Source organism: Chinchilla lanigera, unplaced genomic scaffold (genome assembly GCF_000276665.1).
Source record: "Chinchilla lanigera isolate Chin_1 unplaced genomic scaffold, ChiLan1.0 scaffold00004, whole genome shotgun sequence".
In the NCBI taxonomy this organism is placed as follows: domain Eukaryota; kingdom Metazoa; phylum Chordata; class Mammalia; order Rodentia; family Chinchillidae; genus Chinchilla; species Chinchilla lanigera.
In genome coordinates this window covers 31255158-31271554 of record NW_004955405.1, presented here as the reverse complement: position 1 = coordinate 31271554, position 16397 = coordinate 31255158, and the positions used below count along the sequence as shown (strand labels likewise).

Here is a 16397-nt window from a genome sequence, read left to right as displayed (position 1 = left end):
CTTAGACCTCACCGGACGCCTTTCCCTGAGACTGCTGACAGGCGGCGAGATTGATGTGGGGCTCTAACTGCCGCTGTCGCTCGCCCCGGACTCTCGGGGCCACGCGGCGTGGTTAAGGCTGTGCAGTGAGGCGGAGGAGCGAGGCCCTGGTGTGTGACCGCTGGCGGGTGCAGTGGTGCTTATTGCCGAGTGTGGTGGGGAAGGCATAAAACACCTTGCTCTCTTCAAACGTAGAGGGGAATTCTCAACGGAGAATGTCGGGTGTTGTTTATAACTTAATCTCATCTGTGGCTGCTGGACAGGAACAAGCGCCTCTGGAACTCAAGGCTGAGTGAACACTGACAGGAGCTGTGTACGGCAGGTAGAGTTAAGGCGCAGGGTGGAAGCAGGGTCTCAGTGGCCCTGGAGGTGGTGGGGTGATGGAGCTGTGTTTAAAAGGGACCACGGGGAGCTACGGTTTCTTTAACTGGGTGTATTCAGTGTGTAACAATTCCTTCCATTTTATACTTGCTTACATGTCCTTTTTTCTGAGTATACTTCAAGTTTAGATGTGCTTATTACTTACATCTATATAATTTGTTACACATTAGTGCTCAGGAAAATCTCAGTTTGGTTGAATTCATTTGAAATTATGCAGCCGTGTGTGGTGGCATATGCCTGTAATCACAGCACTCAGGAGGCTGAGGCAGGAGGATCACTGTAAGTTCAAAGCCAGCCTGGGCTACATAGTAAGACCCTGTCTCAACCCCGCCCCCTCAAAACAAAGAAATGATGCAGCATTTTTTCATTATCTAGGTCCTAGGGAGACTTCTTCACTTGGGCTATTTCAGGCAGAACTCCCGAGGTCATTTTTTGATTTTGTTATTATGCATCTGAAATGACTTCAGGGTGGACTCCTTGGAATAAAGAGTGATGTCACTGAGGTTCATCAGACATTTGTCAACACCCTCCTGTGAACCAGGGAAGTGTTGGCACCACTGTGGGGTACAGCTGTGACACCATCTCTCCCATGTCACCCAGTGGGGGGGGTCGGGTACTCAGATGCTGGAGGAAAGGAGGTGGCAGGTGGTGCCACAGAAAAGCACAGAGCAACAGGGAGGAAGGAGAAGCAGGATTCGCTGGAACGAGGAAGAGCTTCTTGGGAGAGGGGACATTTGATGTGGGTGTCAAAGAGTGTGTAGGGTTTGTGTGGAGGCCGGCATCCCAAGTGTAATTCCTGTGAGGAGACGCTCACTGTGGGACGTTGGATTGTTTGGTCCGCTTCAGGTACGTGGCACCCTTTGGCTGCAAGTGAGGCCTGAGAGTGAGCCCCAGCTTTACAGTGCTGCTACTTCATTTGGGAGCTAAAGGAAGCTTCTGAATAGCGCGGTCAGATCTGATATCGCCGGTAAAAGCAATTTCCAGCCTCACTGATTGTACAGTTACCATTAAGTATCCTGCGTGCACCAGGTAATACTTTCTGTGTTCCCGCAGTCTGTGCTGGGCCCACGAATGAGCCACAGGCGCCCAGCCTTCTCGAGCTTCATGGACCCGAGGAGGACCCTGCGCCTTCTTCACCCCAACCCTAAGTCCCACCTTGGGACCAAGCGAAGTCCCAGTTCCTCAACCCTGTTTCCCTGCGTCCTGTTTTCTAGCCTTACGGTGATTGGGCATTTATTTTCTTCCAGCTTCTTGGGTGATGCTCTCCTGCCAGATAGAGCAGCCAGTGTCTCTCATTCCTGGCAGATTGTGTGTGGGAAGAGGGCCAAGACATAATTTCTGTAAGTCGTAGAGGAGGCCTGACCCAGGGACCCGGGGTCATGTCCTGCTTTGTTATTTGGACTCCCTTCCGTGGGATAGGGCGTCGGGCAGGATTTATCGTGTGCCGGAGTGTTAACACTTGTTGTTGGAAGTGGGTCACTCAAACACTGCGGTCCATTTGAGTTAATCCGTTGCTAACGTTTTACTGTCAGCCTGTGCATCTCTTTAAAAATCAGGTAATGTGTACTGGATATTTTCTTGCCTCCTGTTCAGTTGCTGTGGAGACCCTCTATCAGGCATTCTGATCAAAGGGCTGTGACCCTGACATCCGCAGTGCTTCAGTTGAGGTCCTGTGAACCATTTTGGGCAATTGTGTCCAAGCGCTGCAGAGACCCGAAGAACAGAGCATGCTGATGTGGCGGGAGGAGTAGGTGCGGGTGTCGTGGATTCAGACCTCGGCTCTTTAGCCTTGGGTAGCTCTGTGTTTATAGATACAGCACCTTCTTCGCCTGCCACGGTAAGAGTCCTGGCACAGGGTCCGCTGGCGCCTTCCTCTCAGGCCCTGCCCTGCTCCACGCTGCCTCGGCCCGTGGCTGAGAAAGCTGTTTCATGTGGTCGTATTATTATCATTGCTTGCCTTTTCTTTTTAAAATCACTGCAGTTGTGGTTTGAGTTGTCTCCGTGTCCAGACACCATTGTTGTGTTACTCAGCTCTTAAAATTAATCCTGTGCCGCATCTGTTTAATGATTCCGTTATGAAAATAATCTTTCCGGGTTGATGGGTATGCCTGCTGGAACTTCCTTTCTTTGTTCTTTTCTTCCATCCTCTTGTTGAATGAAGGAGTTCTGGATTAGGTGTGTTTCCCATAATGGGGCAGCTCACTTTGGAGAGCCGGGGCTGACCGGTGACCTCAGTCCAGTCTGCATTTCCTACCCTGGCAGACGATAGTTAAGTGTGTGATCAGACAACCGATCACATACCCTGGAGATTCACGTCTCGCATCCGATGAATGTGTAATAGAGTTGCAGGAAGGAGTTGTCCTGTCTCCAGCTTGAGAGGCACACAGGGAGCGTTTTTCCTCTGGAACTCCAGGTTTGAAAATCTGGAACTTAAAGCGTGTGTGTTACACCTGCACAGACTCGGTCACAGTGGTTGTGTCTTCGGCGCCCGATGTTAAGTGCTTCTTCCCGGTCCCTTTCAGGTCGAACGTCATGACATGAATACCTTAAGCCTGCCCCTGAGCATCCGCCGAGGAGGCTCGGACACCAACCTCAACTTCGATGTACCAGATGGCGTCCTGGACTTCCACAAGGTCAGGCTCACCGCAGACAGCCTGAGACAGAAGATTTTGAAGGTGACAGAGCAGATAAAAATAGAGCAGACCTCCCGAGATGGGAATGTGGCTGAGTACCTGAAACTCGTCAGCAGTGCGGACAAGCAGCAGGCCGGGCGCATCAAGCAGGTGTTTGAGAAGAAGAACCAGAAGTCAGCGCACTCCATCCTCCAGCTGCAGAAGAAGCTCGAGCAGTATCGCCGGAAGCTCCGGGAGATCGAGCAGAACGGAGCCGCCCGCAGTGCCAAGGAGCTCTCCAAAGACAACCTGAAGGATGCCCAGCACTCTCTGAAAGATGCCCACGCGAAGTCGAGAACCGCCCCCCACGGCATGGAGAGCAGCAAGTCGGGCATGCCCGGGGTCTCCCTCACCCCACCCGTGTTCGTTTTCAACAAGTCCAGAGAGTTTGCCAACTTGATCCGGAATAAGTTTGGCAGTGCCGACAACATCGCTCACTTGAAGAACTCTCTAGAGGAGTTCAGACCGGAGGCGAGCACCAGGCCCTACGGGGGCAGCGCCACCACTGTGAACAAACCCAAGTACGGCAGCGATGACGAGTGTTCCAGCGGCACGTCGGGCTCGGGCGACAGCAACGGGAACCAGTCCTTCGGGGCTGGCGGGACCGGTCCGCTGGACAGCCAGGGGAAGCTGGCCGTGATTCTGGAGGAGCTGCGAGAGATCAAGGACACCCAGGTCCAGCTGGCGGAGGACATCGAGGCGCTGAAGGTGCAGTTCAAGAGAGAATACGGGTTCATTTCCCAGACCCTGCAGGAGGAGAGATACAGGTGCGTGCCAGCGTTCTGTTGCAGTTCTCGCAGAGGCGCAGACGGTAGCTGCAGTTGGAGAGTGCCAGAACGTGACGCAGCAGGGAGTGTGTCTGCACTAAGTACAGCTGTAGATCAAAGGGGATTTAGGGAGCAGTGGTGCTTTCCAACCTCCCTAATTTCTTAAATTATTAGAGTGGCGGAGAGCTAGAGACAGACATCATATACCCAAGTCTCCTAAAACCTCACTAGGCAGGCTGTGACTCACGTGCATAGAAAGTTATTGGTTCATTAGACTTCTGTTACAGTCTCCTTATGCTGATTCAGAGATCTGTATTTTATTTCCCTCCATAATTGTGATCAGGTAAAAATCTAATTCACTGTATCACAATGTAGGCTTCATTTAGTATGGCAGTTTTGAAGTCTTTGTATATGTATTTTTATGGACTTTCTTTGCTCTTTCTTTCTCCTTTCTTTCTTTTTTTGAGGCAGGGTCTTACAAACTCCCTCAGTTGCCCATGCTGGGCTTGAATTTTCAGTCCTCCTGCCTCAGCCTCCAGAATGCTGGGATTACAGGCATGCACCACTGCACCCAGCTTATGTACCGTATTTTATCATTACACTTTTTACCCTAGTAAGAAACTTTCAAAAGTAATCGTAAGATTCAAAGTATAAATTCAAATCTGGTGGATTATGTTAGCTAATTTTAAAAAGTAGATGTGCTTTATGAAACTATTCTTAATCTTTATTTGGTACTGGGCGTGGAACCCAGGGTGTCCCACATAACAGGCGAGTGCTGTACTACTGAGCTACATCCCCAGCCCTGAAAGTTTTTTAAGGGACTGATTCATTACACAAGGACAGTGTTCTTGAGTCTGACGTTTCCCAGAGATGCTGACCTTACTTTCAGCCAGGTAGTTTCAGATACAGTCCTTTTTGAGTGCGGATTTTATCCCAAGTTACAAATGCCCTTCTCTATATATTTAGCAACATTTTTGTTTTTATGAAATTATTCTAACACATGATCTACAAAACATCCACGACTGGGAGTGATCAAAGTCATTCCAGGCTAAGGCGTCTTCCCCAAACAATCCATCCTGTTCAAAGTAAACATTGTAGGGTCTCAAACAATAGGCAGAGCCTTTTCTCTGGGGGATGGGCAGGGCAGAGGAGTGGGAATCTTTGTATTTCTCGTACTTCAGATTTGGACTTTGGAGATGCCACCTGGTGACCCATGTATAGTTTGTAGTAAGTTCAGTTTTTCATGGCACTTAAGTCCCGAGGTTAAAAAGCATGGATGGTACGGTATGCACACCGAGCGGGGGCAGAACTGGCAACGGACTGAAGCTGACACCGGCAGCGCTGTTCTTCCTTCGTAGCCCGAGAAGCCCCAGGAACTGTGAAGGGAGGCAAGGCAGGGGGTCCCGGCCTTGAGCAGGGCCCCGGGTAGCCGTCTCCTAGCTGGCCCCGGCCTGCGCTCCTTCCCGCCCCGGCCCAGACGCTGGTCTGGTGTGGGTGATGAACCGTGCAGGACTTGTGCTCCCCTTCAGTGGGAGGGTCTGTGACCTGGCACGCTCAGCTCAGGCTCCTGTCTCCGCCCAGGTACGAGCGCCTGGAAGACCAGCTGCACGACCTCACTGACCTGCACCAGCACGAGACAGCCAACCTGAAGCAGGAGCTGGCCAGCGCCGAGGAGAAGGTGGCCTACCAGGCCTACGAGCGGTCTCGGGACATCCAGGTACCGTGCCCTCCGGCTCGAACACCACACCAGGTCTTTGCAGACTTTAACGTGTAGGACAGGCCTTGGGCACTCAGGGACTCTGGCATGAGGGACAAAATGTTTTGTCTGCGCAAACGTGTCTTCTCCCCACTGACTCCATTAGCTCATGTTACAGACAGTACTAAGCAGCTGTGCTCTGTATGCTTTCTGCCTCTACCAGATATTTATATGGGCTGGGGATATAGCTCAGTGGCATAGCACTTGCCTTGGAAACATGAGGTCGTGAGTTTGATTCCCGGTACCACCAAAAAAAACCACACACAAAAAAACACAGATGTTTATTATCTGCCCCAAGCCCAACACCACCAGAATTATAATAAATTTAAAATAGAAGGTACATCCTGCCTTCAGGAAGCTTCCTGCCCAGGTCAGAAGTAGCCCAGTGGCCAAAGGGCTCAAAGCACCCAAACAAGGGCCTAGCCACAGACTCTGTGGGCCATGCAGATTCAGATGTGTGGTGCTCAGCAAGCTGTGACCTCTGGGGCAGTCCGTCTGCCAGTGGTAAACGTTGGACTTCAGTCCCAGGTGTGCCACGCTCGAGCTGTGTGGTCCTAAGCAGGCCTTGCATCTCTGAAAGGATAGCGTCTGTGTTTGTGCCCATTTCAAGCGTTCGCACGCAGGCTGTGTGCCGGGCACTAGCGGAGCACGGGGTGTGCCTCCTTTTGTTCTAGTTCCCGTTTCCCTCTCAGCACCCCTTGAAGGCGTTCCTGTTATGAGCCGCACTGCTCAGCTGTGGGACCGAGGCACAGAGAGGTGAGGTGGCCTGGACAAGCTCGTGCAGAGCACCCTGGAGTACTGGACATGAGGGAACGTCCTGGAGAAGGCGGGGCTGAGGCGTGGGCAGGGTCAGGTGGGTGGAAGGAAGGGGTGAAGGGTCCCCCATAAACAAAGGCCCATTCGGGATTTCCCGGTGTGATACCACCACTGTCTAGGAGCAACCCTGGGCTTCTTGATTGCTTTCTTTAAAAAAATAAAACAAAAAAATGTACTCTTCAGCTAATGCTCAGCTTCACTGTATGGAGTTTCTCTGTAGACGGTGGTGGTTTTCTCTCTCTCTGACTGCCCGTCCGAGCCCAGCTTTACAAGGGGCAAGGCGGAAACACGGATAGCGACTGTCCCACAGCGTGTGAGCCGCGGTTTCAGCGGTGTCTGTATTTTCCAGCTTTAGCACTAGGTCAGAACTGTGAGGAGAACATCTGTGAATAACTGCAGAGACCTTTTCTCTCACGGGGTTTGAATCCTGGCCTTGCTGCTCTCCCTGTGTCACCCCAGATAAGCCGGTGCTCTGCGCCTCGGTTTCCCTGTCCGTACAATGGAAAAGTCAGTGAGCTCCGCTTCAACAGGTCAGGAGGACTGTCTTGGTTACTTTCCTGTCATTCTGAGACAAAACACCTAATGCCCAAAATTAAGGAAGGAAAGGTTTATTTAGCTCACAGTCTGTGGAGGTTTCAGTCCATGTTCGGTTGGCCCAAAGGCAGGGTGGCACATGGCACGGGGCAACTAACTGTTCATGGCAGCGGAAAACAGCAAAAGCTACAAGAACGAAAGGGAGGAGCATCCACGAGCAGCCTCTTTCCCTCCCTTACACTGTATGCAAACCACCCGCCCCAGGGCAGGCGTAGCACTCACACCCATAATCCCAGCGTTGGACCATGGATCAATCATAAACTCTCGAAGCCTGCCCCGTGACTGCATGAGGCTTTGGGGGGACATTCAGACACAAACCATAGCAAGGATCAAATGGGATAGTATATTTAAATACCAAAGCCTTTGCTAGATACACACTAAACAGCCAAAAACTGAATGCTGGTCATTCTTTTTATTGTACTGCTGAGTAACGACACTCCTTGGGCTTTTTGCCTTCGGGCCTGCTCAAGTTCATCCTTATTTCCTGTCTCCTCGCTCAAGTTCATCCTTATTTCCTGTCTCCTCGCTCTTTGCCAGCATTTCCAAGGCAGTAGGATGAGTGCCTTTGTACCTGTAATTCAGCGGCCTGATCAGAGATGAATGAATGTGCCTGGGGTGCAGGTCTTTGCCTTTGTCTTGTCGCTTTCTCTGTGCCTGGGCCCCAGTGGGGAAGCCTCTGGTCCGGGTCACTGCTGGGTGCACGCCTGGGGCTGCAAGAAGCCCCCGCTGTAGAGTGCGTTGATGGGAGAAGTCTGCCCCCTTGGTCAGTAGCCTAGCATGCTGCAAGTTACCATAGTAACAGCCCTGTTCCCTGGCCCATAGAGTGTATTCAGCAGAAGAAAAGCAAGTCAGTGTCAGAACCGTTATGCTTGTCCCAGAGCTGTGTTTGAATTGTGTGACTATACTGACAGCAGACTTAGACGGGGCTGGTGACCTGCGGGCCTTCTCTCTCTCTCTGGCATCCTGTTGCTGGCACCCAGTCTCTTTCCTGTCCCGCCAGCATGCAGTCCAGCACTGGCTCTGGGCTTGAGGGGGCAGTGACAGCAAGGTAGACCTAGTCCCCGTCCACGTGCAGCTTACGTGTCTCCTGGTCCGCAAGGAGACTGAGGGGAGACCTCCTTCGGGATGTAGCAGTCAGGTGAGACCTGAGAGATGAATGGGAGATCAACAAGGGAAGAGAGGTGGGAACTGGGCAGGCACACGGTTCAGGCAGACTATACTGTGTGTGCAAAGGTCCTGGGGTGAGTTTGTGCATCTTTCTGAAGCTTGGAAAAAACTTTGGTCAGAGGCCTGTGAGGGAGTAAGAAATTGCCTTAAGGGAAGCTGCAGAGGGTGACCCTGAATGTGCATCTTTGACAGATCAGTTGGGTTGCTGTGCAGATGATGCTTCATGGAGGGGGGCACAAAAGGGGCATTTGTGTGACTTCAATGGAAGTGGGAACAGGAGGAGGAGGTAGAGGGATTGAGACGGGCCTGGGCTTGCGGCATTGGAGCTGGGTACGGCCTGGCTGGAGGGCTGGCCCTGGCCCTGCTGCTGCTGTTTCCTGAGGCCAGGAGGCAGCAAGGAAGTGGGGCTGACTGTAGGCATGGCTGGTGCTGCACCAGTGTGCGTTTGGCCCCGTGCCCTGGGTGCTTCGGGTAAGCACTTTTCAGTAAGCGAACCCTCCGCAGGCACAGGACTCGGCGGTGGCTGGCAGGTGGCCTGAGGAGCCCAGCATTCGAAGAGCAGCGAGGACAGAGCCACCCCAGCATCTGCACTGCCCTTTCCCTCCCGTCTCCCTCTGCTGGCCCCGTGTGGACACAGCAGCCGCAAGCTGGGGCGGTCAGGTGTGGGTGGGAGGCGGTGACGCCACGCTGGAAGTGGAGCCCTCCGCTGTGGCAGAAGGCAAGCCCAGCCCTTGTCAGGGGCCAGTGTCCTTCACTTTATTACAAATAGGGGTGGAGCCAGGAAGCATAAGCGTAATTCCTCCTTGATGGTATTTGACGGTCACATGCACGTGCACAGTCTATGCATGAAAACCAGGAAAATGAGCCTTGCGATTCTCGTCTTATGCCTCTGTCCATCACTGTCACTGTGAGCGTGGGGACTGGAAGCTGCCCAGGCAGGCAGGTCCGAGGTGGGTGGGGGGACGCGACAGGATGACTTCTGCCCGTCTGGGCAGCGTGCGCCACAGCAGCGTCTGACCCCGCTGTCCTCTCGCCCGCAGGAGGCCCTGGAGTCCTGCCAGACGCGCATCTCCAAGCTGGAGCTCCACCAGCAGGAGCAGCAGACGCTGCAGACGGACACCGTGAACGCCAAGGTGCTGCTGGGCAAGTGCATCAACGTGGTCCTGGCCTTCATGACCGTCATCCTGGTGTGCGTGTCCACCATCGCCAAGTTCGTCTCGCCCATGATGAAGAGCCGCTTCCACATCCTCGGCACCTTCTTCGCCGTGACTCTCCTCGCCATATTCTGTAAAAACTGGGACCATATCCTGTGTGCCATCGAAAGGATAATCATACCAAGATGAAGCCACTGCTTCCTGCCTTCACGTTCCCTTGGGTTTTGATTTTACAAGAAAACTCTGCGCATACCACCAAATTCCTCACCGAGCCCGTGGTGCAGACAGGAGGGTGTGAGGACGGGGGCTGCGTGGTGTAAATAGCTGCCGTTCTCTTAACTCAGTAGCAGTTGCCAGCGCAGTGCCATACTTGGCTAACGTGAAGTTGTTTCAGAGCCGTCCCCACACTGCTCGCTGCCTTAATCAGACCTGACGCCCAGGGAGCCCGGCGCGGTAAACCCTCACCTGTGGAGGCCCAGAAGGAAAAGGGCCTCCCCAGCCCCTTCAGTCCCTGAAGTCCCGATCGCACTTGCGCTTCACAGTTGCCAATGTCTGCGTTTTCCCTGAATCCTTCCAATAGCAAGCGTGCGATTTGATTCAGGGGTGGGGCGGCCCGGGCCTGGACTGTCGCCTGTGGCAGTGTGTAAATCTCCGCGGAGTCGATCCCACTGGTCACGGGTGCCGTAGGTCTCGTCGTGTACCCGGTGTTCGCAGTGGTCAGCTGTGTGTGGCCGCGGGGCTCGGACAGCTTCTGGTGCGCCTGTCCTCCGCCGGCTCTGCGTTACAGCTTTGGTTGCACTGGAAGTGTAGACACTAGGACTTAGGGGCGGGGCCTCCTCCTTACGCCCGGGGAGCCACACCCTCGACTTCACCCTTCCGGTTCGCACATGCCTCGCCCCCTGTACAGACCTCCCGCAGGGTCGCCTTGTTAATTCGGGGTCCTGTGAGCACTAACTGCCCCCAGCTTTGGGTCGCGGCCAACCTCGACTGTGATGAAACCCCCTTTGCAGACGCGACTCCCTCATGTCTTTCACTGTGAGGAGCGGAGATGGAAGCCGTGCTGCTCGCGGGGGACAGCGGGGTCGTGGTTTATAATAAACTGAGGCGGGGGTGCCGGAGGAGAGGCGTCTGGCTGCCTGGGTGGATGAGATTAGAGGCACGGCTCACCGGGCGGAGCTAGAGGCTCCGCTGAGGGATGTGGAAGGCCAGCAAGCGCGGAATGAATTAGGCCCGGGGTTGGTGCCGGGAGTGCCGTCTGTCTCTGTCTCTCTGGATTGCGCGGGACAAGTCCCCAGGCCTCGGGCTGAGTGCGCTGCCACGGGAAGGGGGGTCAAGCTTTTGTGTGTGCGGCGCATTTGGGGGGTCGCCCCCCACAGCTCTGTGTCACTTTCCCTGGAGTCGGGTCCTCTGTGCGTGTCACAGAAAGGAGGACTTTGCGGAAGCTGCTGATCGCCCTCCTCCCACCGCCTCCACTTGCCAAAGGTGTAAAGCACGCGCTCCTGTGCATTTTCCTCCAGGAGACGCCGCGGCTCCTGGCTTGAAATTAAGTGCAATATTTTGCAAACAGCTTTCTTAGGGAAATCCCCTGGGGAAATGAAATGTGACAGTGTGCCGTGCTGTGAGAGAATGGAAGAGTTGGGCACTTAGTACAAGCCCAGCATGTATGAGTGAGATTCATACAACTCAAGCATTTTTCAGTGTACAGTTCAGTAGTTACAGTCAGTTCACAAACCATACAAACATCACCCCTAATTCCAGACTTCAGCTTTTTAAAATAATAAGCAGCATTTCATGAAAATCGTGGTTAGAAAGTATTTTGGAACCAAGGACAAGGGAGCTGCTGCCCCTAACCCCCCCACATGGCCGTGTCCTCTGCCCCTTGAGTCTCCCATGGCCCCCAGAGTTCACTGGACACACTGTGACCCCGAAGGCTCAGGGGCGGGTCAGGGGTCCAGGTCTGAGGGAGGGAGAAAGTGGTGCTGCTCTCGTTTCCGATGTTAAAGGCCAGCGTGCCCTTCCTGTGGGCATTCAGCTCCATCACTTACGTGCCCGAGCCAAGCTGGGGTCTGCTGGGCCCTCCGAGGGCCAGTTTGGACTGCCTGTGCCTGGGGTGGGTGTTGAGGTCTGGCGAGGGTGGGTGGGCGTTCTAGCCCTTGAGGGTAAGTGCTGCAGAAGTCACAGGCCTCCACACAGGGCCTGGGAGCCTGGCAACCCTGCTTTGATTGACACCTGTCAGATCTGAGATCAGTCAGTCTGTCTGCTCCCCATGAGATCAGTCTGTCTTCTCCCCATGAGAGTATCAGGGAGGAAGGGGGAAGCAGCACCCGCCACCCACTCTACTTGCAGAACCTGCTACAAAGCGGCTTCCTTCCAAAATCCCAGGGTCCGAACCCTAAGCCAGTCCTCCTGACCATGACTTCCTCTTACCTGTTGACTCTTTACGTGCAGATAACCTTGTTTTCACTTGGATATGGTCAACCTAAATGGAATATTTATTTTAGAGTCTTGTGGAAAGTTCATATGAAGCTTTTAACTTTTTAGTAAGATGATACACTTCATGGGGACTTTCATTCTGCGGGTTACTGTTCTCCTCTTAGGGATTGTACCTCCTACTGCTTGTTCTTGTCAATGCTGAAGGTGGAATGAAATTTTATATTATTAACATACAGTTAAAACTAGTGATACAGTTGTGCCATATCCTGGAATTGGATATTTAATTTACCTCTTAAGTCAAGTCATCTTTCTTTTTTTCCCCCAACTTTGGTTGGTTAAAAAAAAAAATTGCACACAGCTAAAGATGAAAGCCGGTTGGACGGACGCACACCTGGTCAGCCGGCCAACGTTACTGAATGATTTAAGATGCACTGGATTTTCTGGTGACAGTATTACGGTTGCCAGGATAATGATACTGTGAGGATTAGAAAGCTTAAAACACTCCTCTATGGGTTTTGTTCAGCTCATATTTTAAATATTATTACACCGGAACAGACTCCCCCCTCCAAGAAAGAATTTTAAAAAATCAGACCCACAACAAAACAGCAGCGCACTGCACTCCACACTGGTTTGCGGGGCGCACAGACCCCTTCCCAGCCTTCCAGCCTGTGGGGTCAGTGTTTCTGCCTCTGATTCCTGTGACCTGAAGATAAGCAGCAGGCTCCCAAACCTTTTCGCCTTCCGGTTTAGCCAGAGCTGTGCTACCCTCAGTCCATCCGCATTCCTGCGTTCAAGCCCTCCCTGTCGCTTGTGTCCCTTTAGATGTTGCCCTCCTCTGTGTATTTATTGCCCTGCCACTTCTCTCGCATATCAGGCTTAATTATAGGTTCGATAATGGGGAGGGAACAGTTTCCCTCGGGCAACTAATTACTTTTGTCCTTTTTGGTTGGGTTTTAAACACCAAATTATTCTGCACTGAATGGAAGCACTTTTGTATTAAATCCAGATACAGTGGAATTGGTTGGGGAAACTGCTGAAATACACTTACTGATACAGACTTGTGTGATTACACGACCTGTTTTGCATGTTTCTTTAATTCTGAGGCGTTACTTAGAATTTAAGGTTTATCCGGAAGAGTACTGTTTCAAGAAGGTTACACGTGACTTTGCTCTGCTTAGGGTATAAGGGTATAAAAAGATAAACCACTGAAAAGGACGAGATTGGCTTATTTACCTCAAAAGCGGATACAAAGCTAACAAAAAACCATAGTTAACAGGAGCTTGGGAACCTATAAGATAAAAAGCAGAACTAACCTACCATCTCCCAAAGTTGGTATAATTCTCTGACTATAAGGAGCCGGAAGCTGTGTACCTTGCTTGTTTCAGGAATGATTTCTGCTCCGCAGTTTTAATTAATTTAAAGCATGTCTGCTGTGTTTGTCCTAAGAGAAGTTTCCCCCAAAAATGTGCTGTGCGTTGGAGACGCGTTTAGGCGATAGCAGCTCTGAACGCAGGAACTGGAGTGTGAATTGTGATGTCCGCTGCAGAGTTTCTCTTCTGTGAGATACTACATAGCTTCATGTCAGCCCAAACTGTGCTTCCTCCATAGCGCTTTCCCCTCTGGTGGTGTTGTCAATGAATATAAAGCAGGTGCCGTTATTTTTTTAAATAAAATAAACACTTGATATTAGCTTTGGTGTTAAAAATTTCTTAAATTTTCACATTTGTCAGAACCCATCTCAGTAGTGTGTGTGTGTGTGTGTGTGTGAGAGAGAGAGAAGTAAGTTTTAATAGACTTTATTTTTTATACCAGTTTCAGGTTTATAGCAAAACTGAATAGATAGTTGAAAGTCTGCTGCCCACACATAGCTGCCCTCATGAGGTTTCCCAGCAGCGTGGGACCTTGGTGGGCCACGCTGACACCTCAGTCACTCCGAGTCCACAGTTTACATGAGGGCTCACCCCTGGTGTTGTACCTGAAAGGACTTGCGGCATCAGACAGCAGAGTTGCCCTGCCCAAAGAATCCTCTCTTCCTGTCTGTCCGTCCATCCTCCCCATAATCAATTTCGAAACTCATTTCCAGTATTAGAAAGCACTTTCTTTTCATAGAGCGTGAACTGCGCTGAGCAGTCTGGGCAGGCGGGCACACTATCCCTGTTCTGTAGGTGATCAGCCGCCGGACCCATGAGCTTTTCTGGAGGTTGCAGTGAGTGGAGGGCTCAGGACTCTGCCTTTGCCTGTCGTCATCTGCCTTTTCAGCCCTTTGCTCGCAGCACCTGCATGTCCTGAGCAGTCTTCTCTTTTTTATTTTTTTTCCCCGGTACTGAGGATCAAACTCATGACCTTGCGCTTGCGAGGCAGGCGCTTATGCCAGTGAGCTGGATCCCCGGCCCCTTTGAGCAGTCTTCTCCATTGGTGGCCCCCCCTGTGCAAACAAGAAAACAAAACTCGGGGGATAGAATCCCTCACTACACTGGCCTGGTCCCTTCCCTGGAGAACAGCGTATTTCAACGTGTGGGAGTCATATGGGACGCAGCTGGTATTTCGACACTTGTCATTCAATGTCTGAAGATGTAAATACAGAAAACTGGTTGAATTAAATGCGTGTCTAGCCTAGCGTGTTTCCCAGTGTTGCTTGGGGCAAGACTCCTTACCAAGTCTGTGTTTCCCTGAAGAAAAGAAATGGGGACAAGCTTCAATGGTTCGTTTCTAACTAATAATGAAAGACGGTCCGAATAAATCAGTACTGTCTGGCTTTGGAGCAACACATGGGTGCCTAACAGAAAAGAAAGTATTACCTGAGATAACCCATAGTCACAGTTTCCTAACATGACACAATTTTATAATAAAAATAATAAGTAATACAAAGCAGTTTATGATAGCTTTTCTGAGCTCGCAACCTTAACATGGCAGATTATTTGCAGCTCCACACGGAGTGACTTTCTAGTTATAACCACAAGAGGGTGAAATGCAGGGGATGCAGAGGCAGCAGGCGTTCACCTAACAGTCTTGGAGCACTTACTGGGTACAGTGCACGGTAAAGTGCATTGTGTAAAATATGGGTGCAACTGTCCCAATGCCCCATAGACAGGCACTGCTATCCCCACTAACAGATGGGGCCACCGCGGGTCCCAAGGGTTAACCGGCTGCGTGATGCTTGGCTAACGGCGAATCTGCTTATTCAGCGCCTACCTGTGTCTCAGGCCCACACTGGTACCCACTGCCTGGCACTGTACTGAAGGAACCGAGCAGCCAGCACTGCAAGATGGATCACTGCCCCAGCGGGGTCCCTCCAAGTCTAGGGCCAGACAGTCAATGCTGTGGTTATGAACTGTGCACCTTTGCCCGGCTGACCCTGCTGAGTGAGGGCAGAGATGCCCCACGCTGACACGCTAGAGCTCCGAACAGCCGTGGACCAACACATTTGTGAAGAGAACAGAAAGCTATTAATTAAAGCAACTGTTACACCATCCCTGGCTTCCTGGGATATATAACTTCCTTGGGGTATATAACTGGCAGTTGACTTAGCTGAGCATTTCGGGGCTTTTTCACTTAGCTCTGAGACACTGGCGTCCCTGGCAGCTTCTACTCCAAGCTCCCTGACATCTGCTACCATCTGTGGTGCCCACCTCTGAAGTCTCTGTCCTTGCCAAGCCAGCCAGAATGCATCCCCTGCCAGGCCTTTAACTCGATTCAGGCAGTTACGGGAACAGGCTGCGGCCATGCTGACAGCTGTTTTGTCGGTGGTTACTCTGCTCTGGTCTAGGGACTGGGAACTGGACTTCTCGGTTTCTGTTTCTTTTCTCTGTATCATCTTTTTTTTTCCCTATTCTACTTTAAAATACACAACAGAGTAACGAAGTGAAGTCATGCCTTGGTCTGAACTAGCAGTTAGGGACTCCTTTCACTACAGAAAATACGTAAGGCTGGCATCCTTCTCTGATTCTTAACTGTCCTCATCACAGCAGTGATGCAGACCCAGCTTTCCACCCAGCCGTTTCCTGTCGAAACTGCTTTTGCCTTCTCTTGCATCACCACTCCCTGAGCCTAGGCCTCCCTGTAGTGCTGGGGGACAGTGAACGATCAGACCAACTCCAACACTTGGGCCACATATAAATGTAAGTGTCCACAGCTGCCTTTGCTTTTCAGGGATGTGTTTGTCAGCGCTGGGTTAGCGCTAATGCTTTGCCCACGTGTGGTCCCCCTGCTGTTCACAGCAGCTGGCCTGACCCAGGGTTGTGAGGGACGGCGGGGTCAGGAGGGCGCAGAGGCTGCCCTGGGCGGGCAGAGGCTGGAGCGCTGCGGACCACATCCCGAGCAGCAGCAGCAGCAGCAGCAGCAGCAGCAGGGCCGTCAGTTACTCAGCGCTGACTCACAGCCAGGTGCTCATTTGCATATTATTCATCCGTCCCAAAGGAGCAGGAACCCCAGGGGCGGCAGGCGCTTCCGATTTCCACACACAGCCATCCCAGTGCCTCTCACTGTGCTCAGTCTGACCTAGAAATGCTCCCACGGGGCAGGGTGCTAAACGGTGCCCACGGGGCTGGCTGTGAAATTAACTGCGAAAACCAGAAATGCCCAGGAGCTTCATCACCTCTGAGGGACATTGCTCCTCCTC

General features: G+C 52.0%; 1 protein-coding gene across 3 annotated transcripts in view; it reads left to right on the top strand.

The window, feature by feature from the left end:
* Tmcc3 (transmembrane and coiled-coil domain family 3) overlaps positions 1-13468 on the top strand; it is a 225943-nt gene extending 212475 nt beyond the window's left edge. For 2 of the 3 annotated variants that reach the window (XM_013518415.1, XM_005374479.2), the window contains exons 2-4: positions 2943-3859; positions 5441-5576; positions 9233-13468. In XM_013518415.1, coding sequence (XP_013373869.1) covers positions 2958-3859; positions 5441-5576; positions 9233-9535 — 1341 coding nt within the window. In that variant the 5' untranslated portion in view covers positions 2943-2957 and the 3' untranslated portion in view covers positions 9536-13468. Of the gene's footprint in view, positions 1-338; positions 362-2942; positions 3860-5440; positions 5577-9232 lie in introns of those variants that run through there. The other variant, XM_005374476.2, reaches the window with a different exon arrangement.
* Positions 13469-16397: the final 2929 nt, after the last annotated feature.